Genomic DNA, 18,867 nt, shown 5'->3' with positions numbered 1-18,867 from the left:
AATCTAATATTTGCCACGGATAACGTCAACGTATTTTCCGTGTACGGACATATTAGATGACCCCTGGCCTGAAGGCTTTATTTATGTTGACACAGTACATGGCGGTTTCCCAGTAATGACCTCTCTGATTCATAATACTTGACTCATAAAGGTTTCAGTCCTTCCGCCCTCAGCCTGATTTATACGGTGTCCCGTGCCGAAAATAGCCGATTTACAAACTCTACAAACCTACAAGATGTATTACACGTAGCTGAACTGCTAAAATAGCACATCTACAAGCTCACAAAATGAAACGTTGTGACGCAATGTGCTGTGAGCCTGTAGATCTGCTATTTCTATTTGTGGCGTGTGACACGTCATATGATGGAGTAAGCATCACAAATGGCTGTTTTCTGATCTTGGTTATCGTTGCTGTCGGGCAGAAATCTCTTATCTCCAACATTTTGTGTTTCTTAAATTAACGCCCTACTTGATTATAGATTATGGTATTATTTACCATTTTTACCATTTTTACCACTTTTGAATTTGAATCCTGAAAAGTAACCGTTTTGGACATATGAGGTTTCCACCTGACAGAGATATAATAACACATTCACAGATATACTTTTTGTTCTCAAAATAGACTAACAGATAATGGAACACCTTTATTTTATTCATATATTATATATATTTATTGTTTTAAATGTTCTCATTGACGATTGTCTCTCAGATTTCAACATGCCTTTGTTCAGCAATGCAGAATCACTGTCTGTTCTCTCAACAGTTACCATAGAAACTCCAGGAAGAAGCACTGGTGGAGCTGTGACGAGGGGCCGGTGTCCAAAACGCACTGGTCACACTACCAAAAAAAAACGTTTGATGGAGAGTATCAAAATCTTTGTTTATTAACACACACAACAGGAATGTATAAAATGGTCAGTTTTGCTCTTTATGGTCCCCACCAACATCCATCCACCTATAGCAGGTCACACGTTAAAGTACATGGACAATAGTAAAACTCGTGATTAGGCAACGGCAACAGCATAAGTTTACTTATTTGCCTCGATACAGCATTGACAGTATAGTGTAACAGCATCTGCTTGTGTTACATCGATCACTTCTACATGTACCAATGTCAATGTTGCAGGCACTGGTCAGTCTAAAACACAACCTGTCTTCTACGGTTGACTGTTCTGTGACAGCCGCTTCACAGCTCAGCGATGGCGGGCAGCATACAGGCTCGTACGCGGGCTTCTCGCCATGCTGACCTACAGTCAGAGAACCATTGAGAGATCAGCGAGTGTTTCACCGCGGGACCCCGACTCTCCACCTCCGTGTCTCTGTCTCGTGGACCTCCTGTCCGGGCCTCCAACTGGGGAAGAGAGTGCTTTGGAAAGAGGTTAGAGGGGGGAGTGCTGCCAGAGGTGGTGGGTAACTCAGGGCAGCTGCTCTTGCGTTGGCGTGGAAGTTCTGGGGAAGAGGCGCGAGGAACGCTGTATGCCCGGGAACAGGCCTGCGTCCCCCGCACATCTCCACATCTCCTTACAGTCCTCCCCTCAGAATGCACCGTCTGGCGTCCATAGAGGTACTCAAGAGGGTCAGAATTTCCGTGGTGACCATTTAAGTCCTTCCTCTCCCCCTGTTGCAAATGGCTGACATGTTCCTCCCTCTCTCTGTGGTGAACCTCCAGGGTCACTGACTTGTTCCCACTGTGCCGTAGGAACCGCAACCTCTGATGCAGAGTGTCCATCCGGCGTGCACTGATGATGTCAGGAGCAGGGTCCTGGCTAGGGAAGGTAGGAGAGGCCAGGTGGCAGATGGAGAGGAAGTAGTCGTCTGGAGATGGGGGCTGTACGCGATCTGCAGAGTTCATGTCCCTTAATGTCTCCTCAGTGCCCTCTTTGATTGTGGGAAGCTGGAGTCTTCTCTTTGACAGCAGTCTGGACCGAGTCCGCATGGCTGGGTGAGAGAGAGAAGAACCAAAAGTCATGTTTGACACCTTTTGCTCTAATTGGCAAATGTCAAACTGATGGCTAAAGCATTTAGAAAGGCACATTTTATTCATTTGTTTCAGTAAAATTTCATTTAGCTGAATCTCTGCTGTACACAGCATGTGTACAGTAAATTCATTGCTTTTAAAGCTATTCTCATTCTCACAGTAATAATCATCATCATCATAATGCTGCTCCTCCTCCTCCTACGATCGCAGTCAAGATAAAAGGCAATCGGGTAAGCCACTCCAGTTATAAGGTCATTTGTGACTGATTGGGAGACAGCACCAACCCTTCAAGTCAAATTATGTTTGATCAGGCATAATTTAAGATCCAAAAACTATTAATCTTTTACATCATAGCATACTGGAAATGAGGGCACATTTACATCATAACCTGCTGACCTCCACTCACCCCAGGACCCAGTGACTGATCCCGAAGAAATTTGGAGCTTACTAATCCGAATTCTAACATTTACACAATGTGTTCTTCAGACAAAGCTGTATGTTGATGACAGCAGCAAATGTGTTTTGTCAATTATGTTAAATGGATATTGATTATCGTGTTATATTGAATATTTGAATGAGAATATTGTAAATAGATATTTTGATATTATTGATAATAATAATGAGTATTGTCCATTTTATTAATAGACTGTTTACAGCAGTACAGGGTAAAATCATTAGTGCTGATTTAACCCCAAAGAGAGTACCAACAGAATCAAATGGATCCTTATGGGTCCATTTGCCTTTATGTATCAGGTTAACCCAATCATCTTCTTCATCCTCCATGTTTACTTTGGAGGAGCAGTGCAAATAGACTAAAATACAAACAAACCGAAGCACCAAGCTGCAAGGCAACAGAAATAGCCAGAGTATTTTAATGTTCCCACAGAATGACTGAGCCTATATTTTCTTATGCAACCCATATTGTTACAACCCTGAGTGCAGCCCACAACGTCTCCCAGAATGTCTCCCAGACTCCACCTCCGTGCCAAAAATAGTCTGAGCCAAACCAAAAATCCAACCTCTCCCAGTTTCTTCAAGGTGTAGCCGTGGCTAAATATAGAACCACACCTTTATCCACCAGCTAAAACTGGAGCCATGGGCCAGCCAGTGCTCTGAGGCAAAGTCTGGTATAAGCACTTTTTGTAATGTCACATCTTGCACTTTCAACATGAACGATTATAGGTTTTTCTGCACGGCTTGCATTCACACTCACCTGCTTCCAATTGGTCTTTGTCCAAGACAAAGTGGCTTTCCTTCTCTTGTTGTCCTTTCCCAAACACAGCGTTTGGTGCCAGTCTTTGTGTGGTTGTGTGTATCGTTGTGGTGTGTCTTCAGCATGGGGTGATGCTTGTCCCCAGATCCAACCTGTCGCTGTCCAGAGACAGGAGTAGAATGCAGATTTATCTGCTCCTCATGTCCCTCCCCCTCCTCCTCCTATGTTTCTCTCTCTCTCTCTCTCTCTCTCTCCCTCTAGCTCGATCTCAGTTTGCCCTCCTTCCCTGCTTCTAAAAATAGACTTACCATCCATTTCCTTACCCTGAGCACTGTCATTGGCCAACCGTATTGATGGAGGGGAAGAGAGAGAGAGAGAGAGAGAGAGAGAGAGAGAGAGAGAGAGGGGGGGGGGGGTACAGATGGACATTGAGTTGGGTGAAATAAATAGTGGTTATAATAAGACGTTGATATTGAGGGGGGGGGGGGGTGAAGGGGCAGTTAATCCTAAGAGTTATAGTTACTACCAGAGCACTGTACATTGCTGAGAGGTTGTAATTGTAAACATACAAACAAGAGAAATCCATAAGTGCATAGCAATTAAATGTAATGTGCAACGTCACATGCATGTGAGAGGCTTGCATGTTTCCAAATGATCCATTCATTACCGCTGCTGATGGTGTCGGTTAGCCTGTTTGCTCTCAGGTCATGGTCTGTTTTGCCCCCATATAGGTAATGCACTGCAAACATTCTCATTCACCTATTTTACAATAATGCATCTTCTTTCTGCCATCAAACACCTCTACAAGAGCATTTAATGCCATGCTTATGGGCTAAGCTTTGTTTACTGTTAAAAGTAAAGTCAAAAGTACATCTTGGAAATGTAGTGGAGTGAAATAAAAGTCATAAGTATCAGAAAATACAATTACTCAAGTAAAGTACAGATACTTTACTAGAAGTAATGTACTTAAGTAAATGTACTGTACTTAGTTCCACCACTGATGGCGGCAGTAATGACGTACCCGTAGCACTATTGACTCGCCACAAGAAAAACACAGTCACCAAGGAACTGTGGCTGTGCACAAAATGGTAGACCTACTGGGATTTCCTGGCGGTGTGGGGAGGGAGTTGATCCCCGTGGGGTAGAGATAGAGATACACATTTTCACAAAAATTACAAACAAATATATATATATATAAATAAAATAAAATCAATAGACTTCTGCGCTGATTGCTCAGCTTCGGCTTATCACTCTCATCCAGGGCAAATATAGGCTGGGTATTGAAAGAACAAACAACCCCCCCCCCCCCCCCACACACACACACACACACACACTTGTGTTGTAGGGAGTCTGACTCATCATGGGTGCATACAACCATGACATGCTACATGCATGCTAGCCAGTGGGCAAAGGTCAGTTCATTTCTAGATCACTGCTATAAAAAGATCCTTTCACTTTTTATAGATATATAATGGAGTACAGTCACAGGGAGCCAAAAGTGCCTCAGTGTGATTACTGACGCAAACATTTACCTGCACTCACATAAGCACGCACGAGCGCAGACACACACACACACACACACACACACACACACACACACGCCCCATTCAAAAGAAAACACACTGTCAGCATGGATGGTCATTAGAGACGGACACGTGCACATCATCAGTGGTGGAAGTACTCATACTTAATTTAAAAATAGCAATAGGCCTACCAGCATATAAAAAAAGACTCTGTTGCAAGTAAAAGGTCTGTGTAAAATATTTTACCTGAGTAAAAGTACAAAAGTATTGGCATCAAAACATACTTTAGGTACCAAAGTAAAAGTATTTAAATGTGTCCAAATTATATAGCAGTGTTTCTCAACCTTTTTAATTTCAAGGACCCCCACTTTGTTATGCATTAGGCCACGGACGCTTATTTGATGCCATTTTTATCATGGGACCCCAATCCATACACTGTAAAATCCCCATTTAACTCTGAGACAATCAATCGTTTAGCATGGGGGACCCCTGGACCCCCCCCCCCCCCCCAAGGACCCCACATTGAGAACCACTGTGTTTATAGCACACATTGTAGTAGTTCTATGTTCTCTCTCATCAGCATCATTAAGAAACACATGTAGCCTACTTAGAAACAGCATTCAGGGTTTCCTTGCACATGCTCTGGCACATAATGGATTATGGCTATTCAATTATGCAATATGCTTTAAGTGGTTAATATCCTTAATCCTTATATGTCTCCAATCCAATCCCAGGTTTTGTAAAGGCTTTTGTTCATATTTGATTTATGGATTTATCAGTTAAGCCATGGGTTCAACAATGTGTGTTGTCAATTTTGTATTGCAGTTGGTTCAGATATACGCATCACAATTTATTAGAATAAAGTGAAAGTAAAACAAGACATAACAGATCTAGACATATGAAGCGAGGTACAGTTCAGCAGTATTTGTGTCCACAATCATTCAAATTCATGTGTGTACATGCATGCCAGCCACTATACGCACTAATGCACATTCACACATGTACTGAGTCACCTAAAGATGCCATTCCGTGTCCACACTCTACAACAGGCAACATGGAGCATGACATAGGCCTACTCAGAATTAAATCTAAATCGGTATGGCTAGTGGAAAAATCTTCAAAGTTTTACTATCAGAAGAGCAGGATTCTGTGAAATGTTTATATATTGTAGTGACACCTGGAGCTAGGATTATATAAAAAGCTACTTTGTTTTTAAATTAAATATATTAGATATTGTGAACCATGGATCAAATCATTAGTATTTGACTACAAACCACCCATTCACTTTTTCATGAACAACTTTCACCCTAAAGTGTCCCTATTTTGGGATTGTCAATAAAAGTGAACATTTTCAAAATGTTTCTGTCACGGGGCAGCCCGTGCCCTATACATAGACACACTAAGAGGGAAGGGACTATTTGTAGCATATGATTTTTACCTGTATTCAATGTAGAAATAACACAGACTTCAGGGGTTCAAACTTTATGTTTATTTAAACACTATTTATTGGAACTGATCTGAAATGTTTGTTTGTCACCTGCAGTACTGGCACCTTCTGAATCTGACTGGTAACTGCCAAAACAGAGCAGGTCAGTCAATTGGGTTTAAGAAGGGGTGGAACGTGCCAAGTACTGTGGAGTAGGAGGGGTGTTTCACATTGTTAATGAGCAAAGTATTTCTATGTCTTTTGAAGTAAATGCAAACCCAAAATGGTCTATTTATGTGGTAGGTTATTTATTCATCAGACAGTTGTACGCTTGTACAGTAGATAAGCTAATTTTGAGGTTAATTGTTTCTGTGCTTGTGGTAGGATCCACTCCCTATTTAAAGGAGGCTGCAAGTCACTAACAGTCAGTTAGTTGAACTTGGCAAGCAAACCGTTAACAGCGGTGAGACAGAGCTGCCAGGGCCCTTAGTTAAGGGATAGCCTTGTTGTTGTGCAGTCACTGTATGGTTTGTTGTCTTTAGTTGTGCTTTAAGCAATTCTATATTTTTTAAAAGTCTATTTTTCCATGTCTTATTTATTTTTCACTGTCTACCTGCTGCATATTGGACTGTTTCCCGGAGGTGTGAGAGAAATAAAACTCAACAATCTGCAAATTCTGAACTTGACAATAGTAGATCTATGGTCTCATAACTCATCATGATGCAAAGCATTGTGAGCTTGTAGATATTCTTTTGAAAAATTAAAAAAGATTATTTTGAAATGTTTTGAAAATAGGGCTTAGCACCTAATGTGAGCCAAGCCATGGCTCAGCTCTGTACACATCACACAGATCTGATGAAGCTATGAGCCACGGCTTAATAGATTCAATTCATGAGATTGGGATATATCTCGCACGTGAAGTAGCCAAGGAGTTACACTTTCATTTATTCTCATGCCCCTGCAATGTGGAAAAAAACATTTGACTTGAACGAATGAAGCTGGGCAGAGACCTTATTATCATGTCTGTGTGTGCGTCGGTGCCCAAAACCCTCACTTTCAACTACCGAGCTGAGTTCAATTTGAACCATAGCCTTTTTCTTCTCATTGTCCTTTCAATCCAACACAGACATTCAGAATACATTGTTGTGTAATCTTTTAAAACATTCAGTAGCATTTATTATTTAAAGGTTTGGCCCAACTTCCTTGTTTGGCACGCATACTGTACAGTACATGACATGTATTGTGAGCCATATGACAACATAGGAACAAATAACATATCATGATGACAGTATATGAACAAATGGTTACATATGATCATATGATAACATATGACAACATATGAACTTATGAACATGACAATATATACCATATCAAAATATATGAACATATGATAACATATGAACAAATAGCATATGAAATATGACAACATATTAACATATGATAACATGAATATATTGCATATGACAACATATTAACATATGATAACATATATGAACATATGATAACATGGACTTATGAATATAAGACAACATATGCACATATAACATATGACAATATATGAACACATGATAACATATGGACATATTAAAGCATATGAAATAGGACAACATATGAACATATAACATATGACAAAAGCATCTGAACATATGATACTGTATGTCAACATATGAACATATGTCAAGTAGGAACATATGTCAACATAGGAACATATGACATCATATGAACATATGACATGCAGATAACACAACATATGAACATATAACATGAAAATATATAACATACTACATACTGTAACAACATATGAACATATAACAAGAACATATGACAGCATATGTACAGATAACATATGACATGTCTGTCTACCCACAGTACTGTAGTTTGCACACATAATTAATAACTATTTACAGTTAATGCATCAATCCAGTATTTTGTCAACCTAACAACTAAGTGCACTGTTGGCCTATTAATGAGATAAATGTTGCATAGGTTGCTGATGGCTTGTAGTCTAGAGCCAAGATGGTCAAGTTGGAAGAGTATTGGGGCTCTATGTGAAGAGTTGAGATTAAGCTCATAATTCTTTTTTATTTAGTTTATTCTCCAATAACTATTTCAAATCACAGATGGCCCATCATCCGATCCCCTTCATCATATCTTTAGAGATGATTATGGTTCAGAGAGGCCTCTTGTTGCCATTTTCTAACTTGATAGCACACAACACTTTATATATTTAACTTCTGTCTCTGGTCAACCTTTCTAGCTCACTGTTTCCCAAACAGTCGAGAGTACGTTTTTGTTTCCTACATTTTACTTTTAATCATTATTATTTCAAAATATCTTTAAAAATATCCCCAAAAATGATTACGTTAAAATTAAAAACGAATTCAATTTCTTTCAGAAAGAATTCCATTAAAAAGATTATAATAAAAATAAATCCATTAATTAGAGGGATAGATGGATGTAGATGATCTACAAGATCAGATAGTTTGGGTCCTGGGGAGGCATAAAATGTCTCTTTTGGGTCTTGAGCTAAAACGTTTGTAACCACTGTTCTAGCTTGTTGGGGGGAGGGGGGGGGGGTATATATGACTAATGGAAGTAAATAAAGATGAAAAGTGCAGTCAGAGAGAGGGACAAAGGGACCGGGAGATGGAGAGGGCCCTACAATACAGCACAATACTATATACTGTGGTAGGGGTGTAATCAAACGAATCAATTATAAACGGTAAATGGTGCATTTATATAGCGCCTTTACAATGTGCATTACTTTCACCCATTCACACACTCATTCACACACCGACGGCGGAGGAAACCATGCAAGGCACCAACCTGCTCATCGGGAGCAATTAGGGGTTCAGTGTCTTGCTCAAGGACACTTTGACACTAACTCTGGGGAGCCCGGGATCTAACTGGGAACCTTCCGGTTCCCGAGTGGCCGCTCTACCTCCTGAGCCACTGCCGCAATTAATCATCGATTAATTGATAATCGATGATTTAATAAAATAATCAATTAAACATTTATTCCAACTTTGGGTATGTCATTTTACTGTAAGTGAAACGTTTTAAAAACCCATACAAATTGTGAAAATAGCAAATCTACAAGCTCATGACGTGTTGCATCGCAGTACGTTGTTGTGCAAATCTTTGCCTCTGGGGGGTCCCTGGAACAAAATATTTTTAGATGGGGGTCTTTCGGCCAAATACATATAATTTTGGGGGTCCTTGACATTAAAAAGTTTGAGCACCACTGATATAGAAACATTTTTTTTTTCGGAATACTGTTGGGATTTTCGAAGACATTTTGTAGAATCGGCCTCAGGTCTTAATGGGTTAAGTGGTTTCGATTCATTGATATAAAAACATAAAAAATAAACAGGCCTTTAAATTATTCAATGAATCGAAAATAGAATAACCGCTAAGAAGATAGTTGCAGCCCTATACCATGCCATTCATCATAATGTGTGATGATGGGAATGTGTGCAGTCACTAGTTTCAATAAAGATCATCTTATCACAGTTCCAAGCCACGTTCACCATCAACTCATGCATGATTCATTTTCTATTGAGCTAATGAGCGTAGGCTGCTGTTGGAATCATAGATTTCATTTTTAAATACAGTATAAAGCAAAAACAAAGCCATTACGAGACCTGTGCGACATCAACAGCTATCTCTCTCCCTATAGGTCAGTTCAGTAAAGACGAGACAATGAGGTCCAACAATGGAGATGAAAAATTAAATAAGAATAAAGATTTCAGACAACTTAAAATTTGCAAAATACCACAGGCAATTGAACTTTAATAAATATAAACATTAACTTCTGTTTCATATGTACAGATATCGTACAAAGAGACGTATGTGCTTTCGCAGCAGCTGCAAGGCAGAAATGTACCAGTAATAACATTTTCAGAAACAAAACAAAATAAACTGGCCCTCAAAGCTTCTATTGTGATGCAGTAGATATGAATAAGCATTTTTTTTCTTCTTTCATTTGCCTATTAAGAATTATACACAACTGAAAGCACAATGACTCAATGTCTTTAAGCACCACAACAACAAAATTACCACACTGTACTGACCATTTTGTAAAAAAAAACAAATATTAAAAATATCAATATATAAAAACTATTTCTTTAATTTATGCTTTTTTGACAACTTTTGAATTGAGATATTAACATATATCTTATGTCAAAGTAGCACCATTTGGCAACATCCCTCAATAGTCTTCCAGATCTCTTAGCTTCCTGTGAGATGGCGTGACGTCAGACATATACGTATGTTGGTTTTTGGACAGCAGAACAGTCCAAGTCATTTAAAAAGGGAACCTATGGAGGTATGGCAACACCATATTGCATTCACGCCTCCAAAACAGTCAATTTGCAGTTCATACGGAGTACCCGGATTCAGAAGATTGACCACTAACAAGGATACAATTATTAAATATCCAGCTTGTCTGATCTGTTAGCTAGAGCCCTGAGAGCTGTTCATATTTGTTTAGTGGCTTATTTTTGTTTGTTCTCTCCTGCAGTCCTGGGCGGCAATAACATTTTATTTTACTTTTTGAGTCTAGCTTTTGTTGATTCATAAGTGCTGGCAGGGATACCTGCACTGCAGATCCCACATAAAAGTTTCTCTGGTTAAGAATTAAGCAATTATGGTACTGTATGTGTCCCAGATCTTTAAACAAATAGATAGTGGGATATTTGTATGGATCAAAATGTAAAGTGCTGGACAAATTGTATGAGTGGTTTTCATCACATCTGTTATTACTGTTGTGATTACACAGGCAAGATGATTTGCTTCAAATCTGCAACTGTTTTACAGTCTATTATCTAAAAGGATTTGCTTTATTCAAAACAAATGTGCAAACATCTGGCCAGGATTTTGTTTCTCTCAAAGGGTCCAGTTTGCCATGCTACTGATGTGAGAGTCTGGTTGTCATAAAGTCTGTCTGTATTTAATGTTTCTGCAAAGGGCATGACAGGATGCTTGACAGGAGCTCAGAAGGGCTTAAACAACCAGTCTATTTAGAAGATGTCATCTCTATAAGAGAAATGAGAAGGCTTTGCATCTATTCATCATGCTGGCCGACCTCTTTTCATCCTGAGCAGAAAGTTCCGCTTCTCTTCCAGAAGCTCCTGGATACGTTTGTTCCTGGTTCTCTCTCGGAGGTTGATCCGACGCCTCGCGATCAGGTTGCTCTGAGAGATGTCATTGTCCACGCCGACGATTCTGGCATCCGGGATGTCAACAGAGTTGTTCTCACTGACCTCCTCTACTCCACTCAGGGGCCCGACTGTGTAAGTCGTGGTTGTGTGGATTAGTTGCTCCGTGGTGGTTGGAGGAGGGGCAGTGATCAGGTCTGAGGTTGTGATGCTGACCGGGATGTACTCTGGCAGGTCCAACCAAGGTGAATGCGGATCTGTCATGTCATCGGCGTTGACGGTGGGAATCACCACTGCGAGGTCATCATCCATCACCACTGTTCCACTAGTCATCATGGCATCGTCATAAGGCATTGAACTGTGATCACCACTGAGAATGCTCCCTCTAGTTATTGTGGCATCGCCGCTGCTTAAAGTTACATCACTACTAGACACAGTGGTATCCTCAAAGTAAATGGTTCCGTCGGGTGTTATGACATCATTAAAAGTAAATGTACTGGGCGTTGAGGTTCCCTCATCTGTGCGGAGATAGAGCCATTGTGGAGTTTCACTTGTAGTTTCTCTATCATCGCTAATTGACAGTGGGACAGGCATGTTTGGAGCTATAGCAAGGGAACTGGTGCTAGGGGACAGTGTGAAGGAAGGATACTCCCATAAGGGTTCTGGGCTTGTTAAGTGAGTGTGGGCTGTGTCGTAGGAGGGAGTTGGTTGGCTGGTCTTTTTCTGACTGATATTTTTATTTTTGGGTTTTGGTGGCATGACCTTTTTAGCTTCTAGAATAGCTTGCATTATTGTTTTCTTTTTGGGGACAGACATTTCTGGAATATCTTTTTGGGGGACAGACTTTTCTGGAATATCTTTTTGGGGGACAGACTTTTCTGGAATGTTCTTTTTGTGGACAGGCTTTGCTGGAATATTCTTTTTGGGATTAGATTTGGCTGGAATATTCTTTTTGGAGGCAGGCTTTGCTGGAATATTCTTTTGGGGATTTGATTTGGCTGGAATATTCTTTTTGGGATTAGACTTTGCTGGAATATTCTTTTTGGGGACAGGCTTTGCTGGAATATTCTTTTTGGGATTAGACTTTGCTGGAATATTCTTTTTGGGATTAGACTTGGCTGGAATATTCTTTTTGGGATTAGACTTTGCTGGAATATTCTTTTTGGGATTAGATTTGGCTGGAATATTCTTTTTGGGGACAGACTTTGCCGGATTTTCTTTTTTGGGGACAGACTTTGTTGGAATATTCTTTTTGGGAGCAGACTTTGCTGAAGTATTCTTTTTGGGAGTAGTCTTAGATGGAATATTCTTTTTGGGGGCGTTTTTTGCTTCAATAGCCGTTTTGGTAGTATTTCTTGCAGGGGTATTCTTTTTCAATTGAGTCTTTGGTGGAATCACTTTTTTGGTCTTATTCTTTGGTGGAACAATCTTTTTAGGATTGGACTTTGGTTTTGCGGGAGTTGTCTTTTTTGTGCTGGTGTTTGGTTGAGTACGACTGGTGTTTTTGGGACCTAGCAGTGTTGGAGTATCTGTAGTGTTTTGTGGGTTTCGGTGTGCGGTATCATCTGTAGTGTCTGGAGGGGGCAGAGGCAGGGGGTAAGCAGTAGTGCTGGGACTAGTGGTGGTAACTGGGAAAGTTGCCATAGGGGTAGTAGGAAAGCTGGAAGGGATTGTATGAGCAGAGGTGGTAATTGGAGAAGTGACCATTGGGGTGGTAGGAAACGTGGAAGGGATGGTATGAGCAGAGGTGGTAACTGGGGAAGTGACCATTGGGGTGGTAGGAAACGTGGGAGGGATGGTATGAGTCGAGGTGATAACTGGAGAAGTGACCATTGGGGTGGTAGGAAACGTGGAAGGGATGGTATGAGTCGAGGTGGTAGCAGGGGAAGTGACAGTAGGGGTAGGAGGATCGGTGGTAGGGCTTGTACGAGTAGAGGAGGTGGTAACTGGAGAAGGGGTGGTAGGAGGGTAGGTGGAAGGGATTTCATGAGTAGAGGTGATGACCGGAGAACTGACTTCAGGGGTGGTAGGAAAACTGGAAGGGATCGTATGAGTAGGGGTGGTGGCAACCAGGGTGAAGACAGGCGTATGAGCGGTAGATGTAGCGGCGCTGGCCGGAGATTGAGCGACAATCCATTGGGTGGCGCCTGTGTGTTCAGGGGAGGTGGGCAGATGAGTGGTGGTGGTCCAGTGTGTGGAGTCCCCAACTGGGGTGATGATTGTTTTGGTGGTCTGCGTGGTGGTGGTGGTGGTGGTGAAGGCAAGGCTTGTGGGTGGATGGGTGGAGCTGTAGGTGTCGTTGTTCAGAGGCTCTGTGACGGTGGCATTGCTGCAAGACTTGCAGCACATGCGCTGATAGCCCGGCAGAGGGCAGTAGCGCTTCAGCACCTCCATACTACAGAACACTGAGCGGTCTCCATGACAACGCTGGCCTGTGGGGGAGAGAACAGAGAGCTGAGACTGGGCGCGGCGGGAGGGAGCGCTCGTGTGTATGTGTATGCAGTTTGCCAGGGGATACAATTTCAAGACTTTGTGTGTTTAAGAAGAAGACATTTTTAGAACAGCCGTGTGTATATTTTCTGTCTGCATGTGCATGTGTCCGTGCATGAATCTGTGTGTTTCCACACAGTGTAGAGTCATGTAGTAAATGTAGTAAAGCAACACCATTAGCAGAAAATGCAGAAAGGAAGAGTAGAAAAACCCAAACATCTACAGCAGTCATTAGATTAGTCCAGAGCAACAGAAATTGATAGAGAAGAAGGAAAGAGGCCAGGCTTCTGTTGTGGAGACATGTGTTCTGAAGCTGAATGTTGTTTGGTTTTTAACTAAAACTTTTTCTCGTGTTGCTTGATTTGTACCCATCTGTACCATGGCAAGTACTAGCTCCCTGTCAATCTGTAACATCTTCCTGACACAAAATCCAGTGAAAATTCCCAAGAGAAACGTCACACTTTTTAAAACATTTTTATTGATACAACCTTTGCTGTTGAGAATGACAGGAACTGAAACAATGAGATGTACACCCCCCCCCCTCAATATATAGATATATTCTTTTCTTAAGAAAAATAATTCAACTGTATCGAAAGGTACAAGTTCACAGTCACTTTGGTAAAACACTTCATTACTTGGAAATCAATCAGTCAATCAGTTTATCAATTGAGGAATCAAATGAAGAAGGTACATAAATGATAATAGTTTTGCTGCTTTAAATAAAACACAGAATTTCCATGATGATGTAAAAACTGGAATGGCACATTAAGTGTCATATGAAACATTTACAAAACATTAATAAAATTTCCCTGATAAATCAAAGTGCATATAGACGCAGTGCACGTAGTCCGTCTGAATGTTTCCCCAACGTTAGCCAAACGTTAGCCAGCCCCACGCAGCAGGCCAGTGAAGCCACGAAACAGTTACCCAAAGTATAGAATATTATAGATTTTTTTTGTTCCATAAGTAAGAAGATAACAGTCATGAACGTTATTAAATACAGTCAACACCAATGGTATATACAGTATCGCACTGCTATGGTACGGTCCACCTCCAGAAGGAAACCTTTGATAGCTCGCTACATAGTCACAACAGAAATATGTGATCACAATACAATGACAAGTCTGAAGTGTTTTTTTTTTCTAGATGCCACATGTCTCAATACCCTAGAACCTTTGTAAACCCTTCTCAGCAGTCGGAAAATTATGTCCGACGTCACCTTGGTAGGTTTGATGGTTGGCGTGTGAGTTTGAAGCTGCCTCTATTCCAAGTGAAACTTTTCGATGAGTAAAGCAGATAAATGCCATTACATTCAATCCAAGATAAGGCATTATTCATGTGGTTAATGTTCGTCACAAAGTAAAACAAGGTCGGACGCTTTCAAATCAAGGTTTATGAGGTATTTCTGTATCTGATCGCTATGTCTAGAAGCCTGAATGAATGAGCACACAGACGCGTACACGCACATACACACACACGCGTGCACACACACAAACACACACTCACACACACACGCACATACGCACACGCGCGCACACGCACGCACACACACACGCACGCACACATGCACGCACACACGCACGCGCACGCGCGCGCACGCGCACGTACGCACGCACACACATACGCACACGCGCGCACACACGCACGCACTCACACATACAGTACAGTACAGTACACTTCACTCTTTCACTTACCTCTCTTCCTCCCATGCTCCTTCTCTCTCTCACTCACCTCAAATCAAACACAACATATACATATACACACATATACACATTCACATCTGCACACACACACACACACACACACACACACACACACACACACACACACACACACGCACACGCACGCACGCGCGGGCGCGCGCACACACACACACACACACACACACACACACACACACACACACACACACACACACACACACACAATTGACGGGATGCAAATGTGCATGACAAAACATGAGTCTATAGCTAAAGAAAACACGGTAAACCACTGATCCATCTGAGAGAATGGAGAGGCAACTAACTGATCAAATCCTGCATAATATAACGTCTTCCCCCTTTCCCCCAAACACTTTACCCTTATTAAATATTTTTCATCTGTATTCATGTAAAATCAATAAAAAAATACACATAACAGTCAAGGATCTAAGCGATCAATAGCAGTCCAAAGGTTTTAGGCAAATAAGCTACAGCTTATTCATGGTAAAACATTGTTATTAATATTATTGTTACTCATATAGATTTAGATTTATAGGTATATATAAATACAAATATATTTATAGGTGTATTTGTTTAAAGTCTGCAAGCACAAATAAGCTGCATTTATTGAACTTTAGTAGTAACAGTCAAAGAGAAGATGGTCGATGATGGTGAGATGGGGAGCAACCTCAAGTGGTCATACTACCCTGTTTTTTTTTCCCTATTAACCTTCACTCACGAGATTGTTCACCTAACGGCCCCCCTCCCCGCACCCCCCCCCCCCCCCCAAAAAAAAGAAAAGGTTTTCTTATGTCACTTCCTGTAACTGTGCAGAGTTCCTGTCAATCTGAAGCCTCATTTGTACGCCGATGTATGACGGTGTTGCTTGCCAAAAAGAACCGATCTACAAGCCAAGAACGCGTCGCGATGCGACGCGTTCTTGGCTTGTAGATCGGTTCTTTTTGGCAAAGGACACCCTCACGCAATGGAGTATAAAATAGTCTCAAGAATGAAACGCAGAATGAGATTTAACCACTGTTCTCATTCCAGAATGGAACCAGGATGAGGGATGAGCACTTTTTTCTCTTTTTCTTTTTAGCAAAGATGTCCTCATTGTGACAAGATCACATTCACAATAAAGCTTTCATATTTTTTTTTGACTTTTTTTTTTCTCATTTAAATATATAGATATTTATATACCTTTTCTGTTTGTTACCTGTCGCTCCCTACAATGACAGCGCACCGGAGAAGAGAAGAAAAAAAAGCGCGTCTGCATCTCAGGAGCGGTAACACCATGACAACACGCAGCTATAGCTCGCGCGAAACACGGCCCGCTGAAAGCCGAGGGGGGGCCCCCCCGCCCTCGCCCATAGACGGCCCCCACCGATGCCTCTCTGTGGAGCCGCCGCCGCTCAAAACCCGCTCGCTCCCGCTCTTCCGTTCCACATCAAAAGTTTTTATGTTAATCTTTTTGAGTTTTCGACTGGCCAGCGGTTACAACACAATGCTCCACAAAGGAGAGAGAGAGAGATAGAGAGAGAGAGACAGAGCAAGAGAGAACCAACCAGCACACACAGGGGGGGGGGGGGCAGAGACGCCCCCCCCCAGTCAGAGCCGCCTCAGACACAGAGAGAGAGAGAGACACCCCCCCCCCTCCCCCCACACCCCGAAAAAGATAAGCGAAAGCTTTTTTGCCGCTCACGGGCAAACGGGCACAGAGGAAAGAGAGGTCAGGGGGCCAGTCGAGGCCGGCCCTGGAGAGACAGCAGGACAGAGATGGGCAGGGACCAGCGGAGGACAGACATGCTGCTGGAAGTGCTGCTGTGGAGCCCAGGCTGGGAGCTATAGAGGGAGGTTTTACGTGAGGAGATCTTCTGGATGGGGAAGTTGGGGTTGGGGCGGGACAGCCACTGGATCAGGATGTTGCCGTTCTTGTTCAGGTCCGACGAGCCTTCTGCAGAGAGAGAGAGAGAGAGAGAGAGAGAGAGAGAGAGAGAGAGAGAGAGAGAGAGAGAGAGAGAGAAAGGGGGAATATTTAACCCCTTCAATCCGGGAACGCATCTACAAATGCCTTCTAAATCCTAACAGGTTTCTGAAAAACGTATGTTACTGTATCAGTGGTTTTCTCAAACCTTTCCCCAAAGTGACATGTATTTGGCCGCCGACCCCCATATCAAAAATATTTAGTTCCAGGGACCCCCCCCCAAGCAAATATTCTCTTAAAATAATTTGCAGATAAATAGCAGATCTACAAGCTCATAGTTATGAGCTTGTATATCTGCTATTTTTGAATAGCCCAAAGTATAAAATAATGGTTATAGCTCAATCTCATCTAAAATGACACAGATGCTTTCCCAATACGGGTTCCGCTGTGCTACAGAGGGGTTCAGTATACTGTAGGTACTCACTGGCACACGGATCCAGTCGACACACTCGGATGGAATCAGGTTTGCTGTCCAGACACAGGCCGATGGTATTGTCCCTGGTGTGGCACAAAGCCTGTCTCTGCTGGGTCCCATTACCGCATGTCACTGAGCACTGTGGACACGCACACGCACACGCACACACACACACACACACACACACACACACACACACACACACACACACACACACACACACACGCACACACACACACACACACACACACACACACACACACGCAAGCACACACACACACACACGATCAGCCAGACGATCAGAGATCCCTGCCTGATATGTCTGGTGAAATCTAAATGCAATGCATGGGCTAAACCTAGGTGGAAACAATTCTGGAGGAAAAGATTATAATTAATGAACTGCATTGCGGAACCAATTCAAAGACTTAAGGGCAGTCCTTCATACCGAGATGTTAATATGATCTCTTTTCAAAGCAGTGGGCGTCTTTTCTCGCCATAGGTTTAGCCCGTACATTAAATTTACAGTAGATTTCCCCAGGCGTATCAGTAGGCGGAGAGAGCTCCGTTAGTTTGGCTACGCAAGGCTAGTCACAGATCACTGCCTGCCCCCAAATAACAACAGACGAAGAAAAATGAAGATGGACAAATCATACAAAACTCATGGATCAGTCCTCCGTCCTCCTTGTAGATCTGCTATTTTTTTAAATCATGGAAATGTGTGCAAATCTTTACAAATGTCTTCTAAATCCTATATCCTAATCATTTTGTTATATCAGTGGTTCTCAAACGTTTTCATGTTTTTTTTCATGTTTTTTGGCCACCGATCCCCATCAAACTATGTTGTTCCGGGGACCCCCAGAAGCAAAGATTTGAGTTAAAAATGATTTGCACAAACGTTCAAGATTTTTCTAAAATAGCCAAAAGTATAAAATAATGGCTATAGCTCAAATCCAAAATGACACAGATGCTTTCCCGGATT

At 41.9% G+C, this 18,867-nt stretch overlaps 2 protein-coding genes across 3 annotated transcripts in view; both read right to left on the bottom strand.

The window, feature by feature from the left end:
• Positions 1-795: 795 nt before the first annotated feature.
• Positions 796-3,379, bottom strand: LOC308075880 (uncharacterized protein). The gene is made up of 2 exons (XM_080415862.1): positions 3,192-3,379; positions 796-1,938 (listed from the first exon to the last, which is right to left on the bottom strand). The coding sequence occupies exon 2, from the start codon at positions 1,934-1,936 to the stop codon at positions 1,187-1,189; it is 750 nt and encodes a 249-aa protein (XP_080271988.1). The 5' UTR covers positions 1,937-1,938; positions 3,192-3,379; the 3' UTR covers positions 796-1,186.
• Positions 3,380-9,897: 6,518 nt separating this feature from the next.
• Positions 9,898-18,867, bottom strand: part of LOC308076443 (A disintegrin and metalloproteinase with thrombospondin motifs 2-like) — a 91,763-nt gene continuing 82,793 nt past the window's right edge. The window contains exons 18-20 of one of the 2 annotated variants that reach the window (XM_080416686.1): positions 17,898-18,027; positions 17,351-17,443; positions 9,898-13,731 (exon numbers count right to left, since the gene is read on the bottom strand). In XM_080416686.1, the coding sequence (XP_080272812.1) occupies positions 11,213-13,731; positions 17,351-17,443; positions 17,898-18,027 (2,742 nt within the window). In that variant the 3' untranslated portion in view covers positions 9,898-11,212. The remainder of the gene's footprint in view (positions 13,732-17,350; positions 17,444-17,897; positions 18,028-18,867) is intronic. The other variant, XM_080416687.1, reaches the window with a different exon arrangement.

The sequence above is a fragment of the Gymnoscopelus braueri genome (genome assembly GCF_963280865.1).
Source record: "Gymnoscopelus braueri genome assembly, chromosome: 20".
NCBI classification, from domain to species: domain Eukaryota; kingdom Metazoa; phylum Chordata; class Actinopteri; order Myctophiformes; family Myctophidae; genus Gymnoscopelus; species Gymnoscopelus braueri.
This window is presented reverse-complemented; position numbering and strand designations above follow the sequence as displayed.

Coding starts and splice junctions, on each gene's coding strand:
- LOC308075880 (XM_080415862.1), bottom strand. CDS start 1,936: ATGCGGACTCGGTCCAGACTGCTGTCAAAGAGAAGACTCCAGCTTCCC.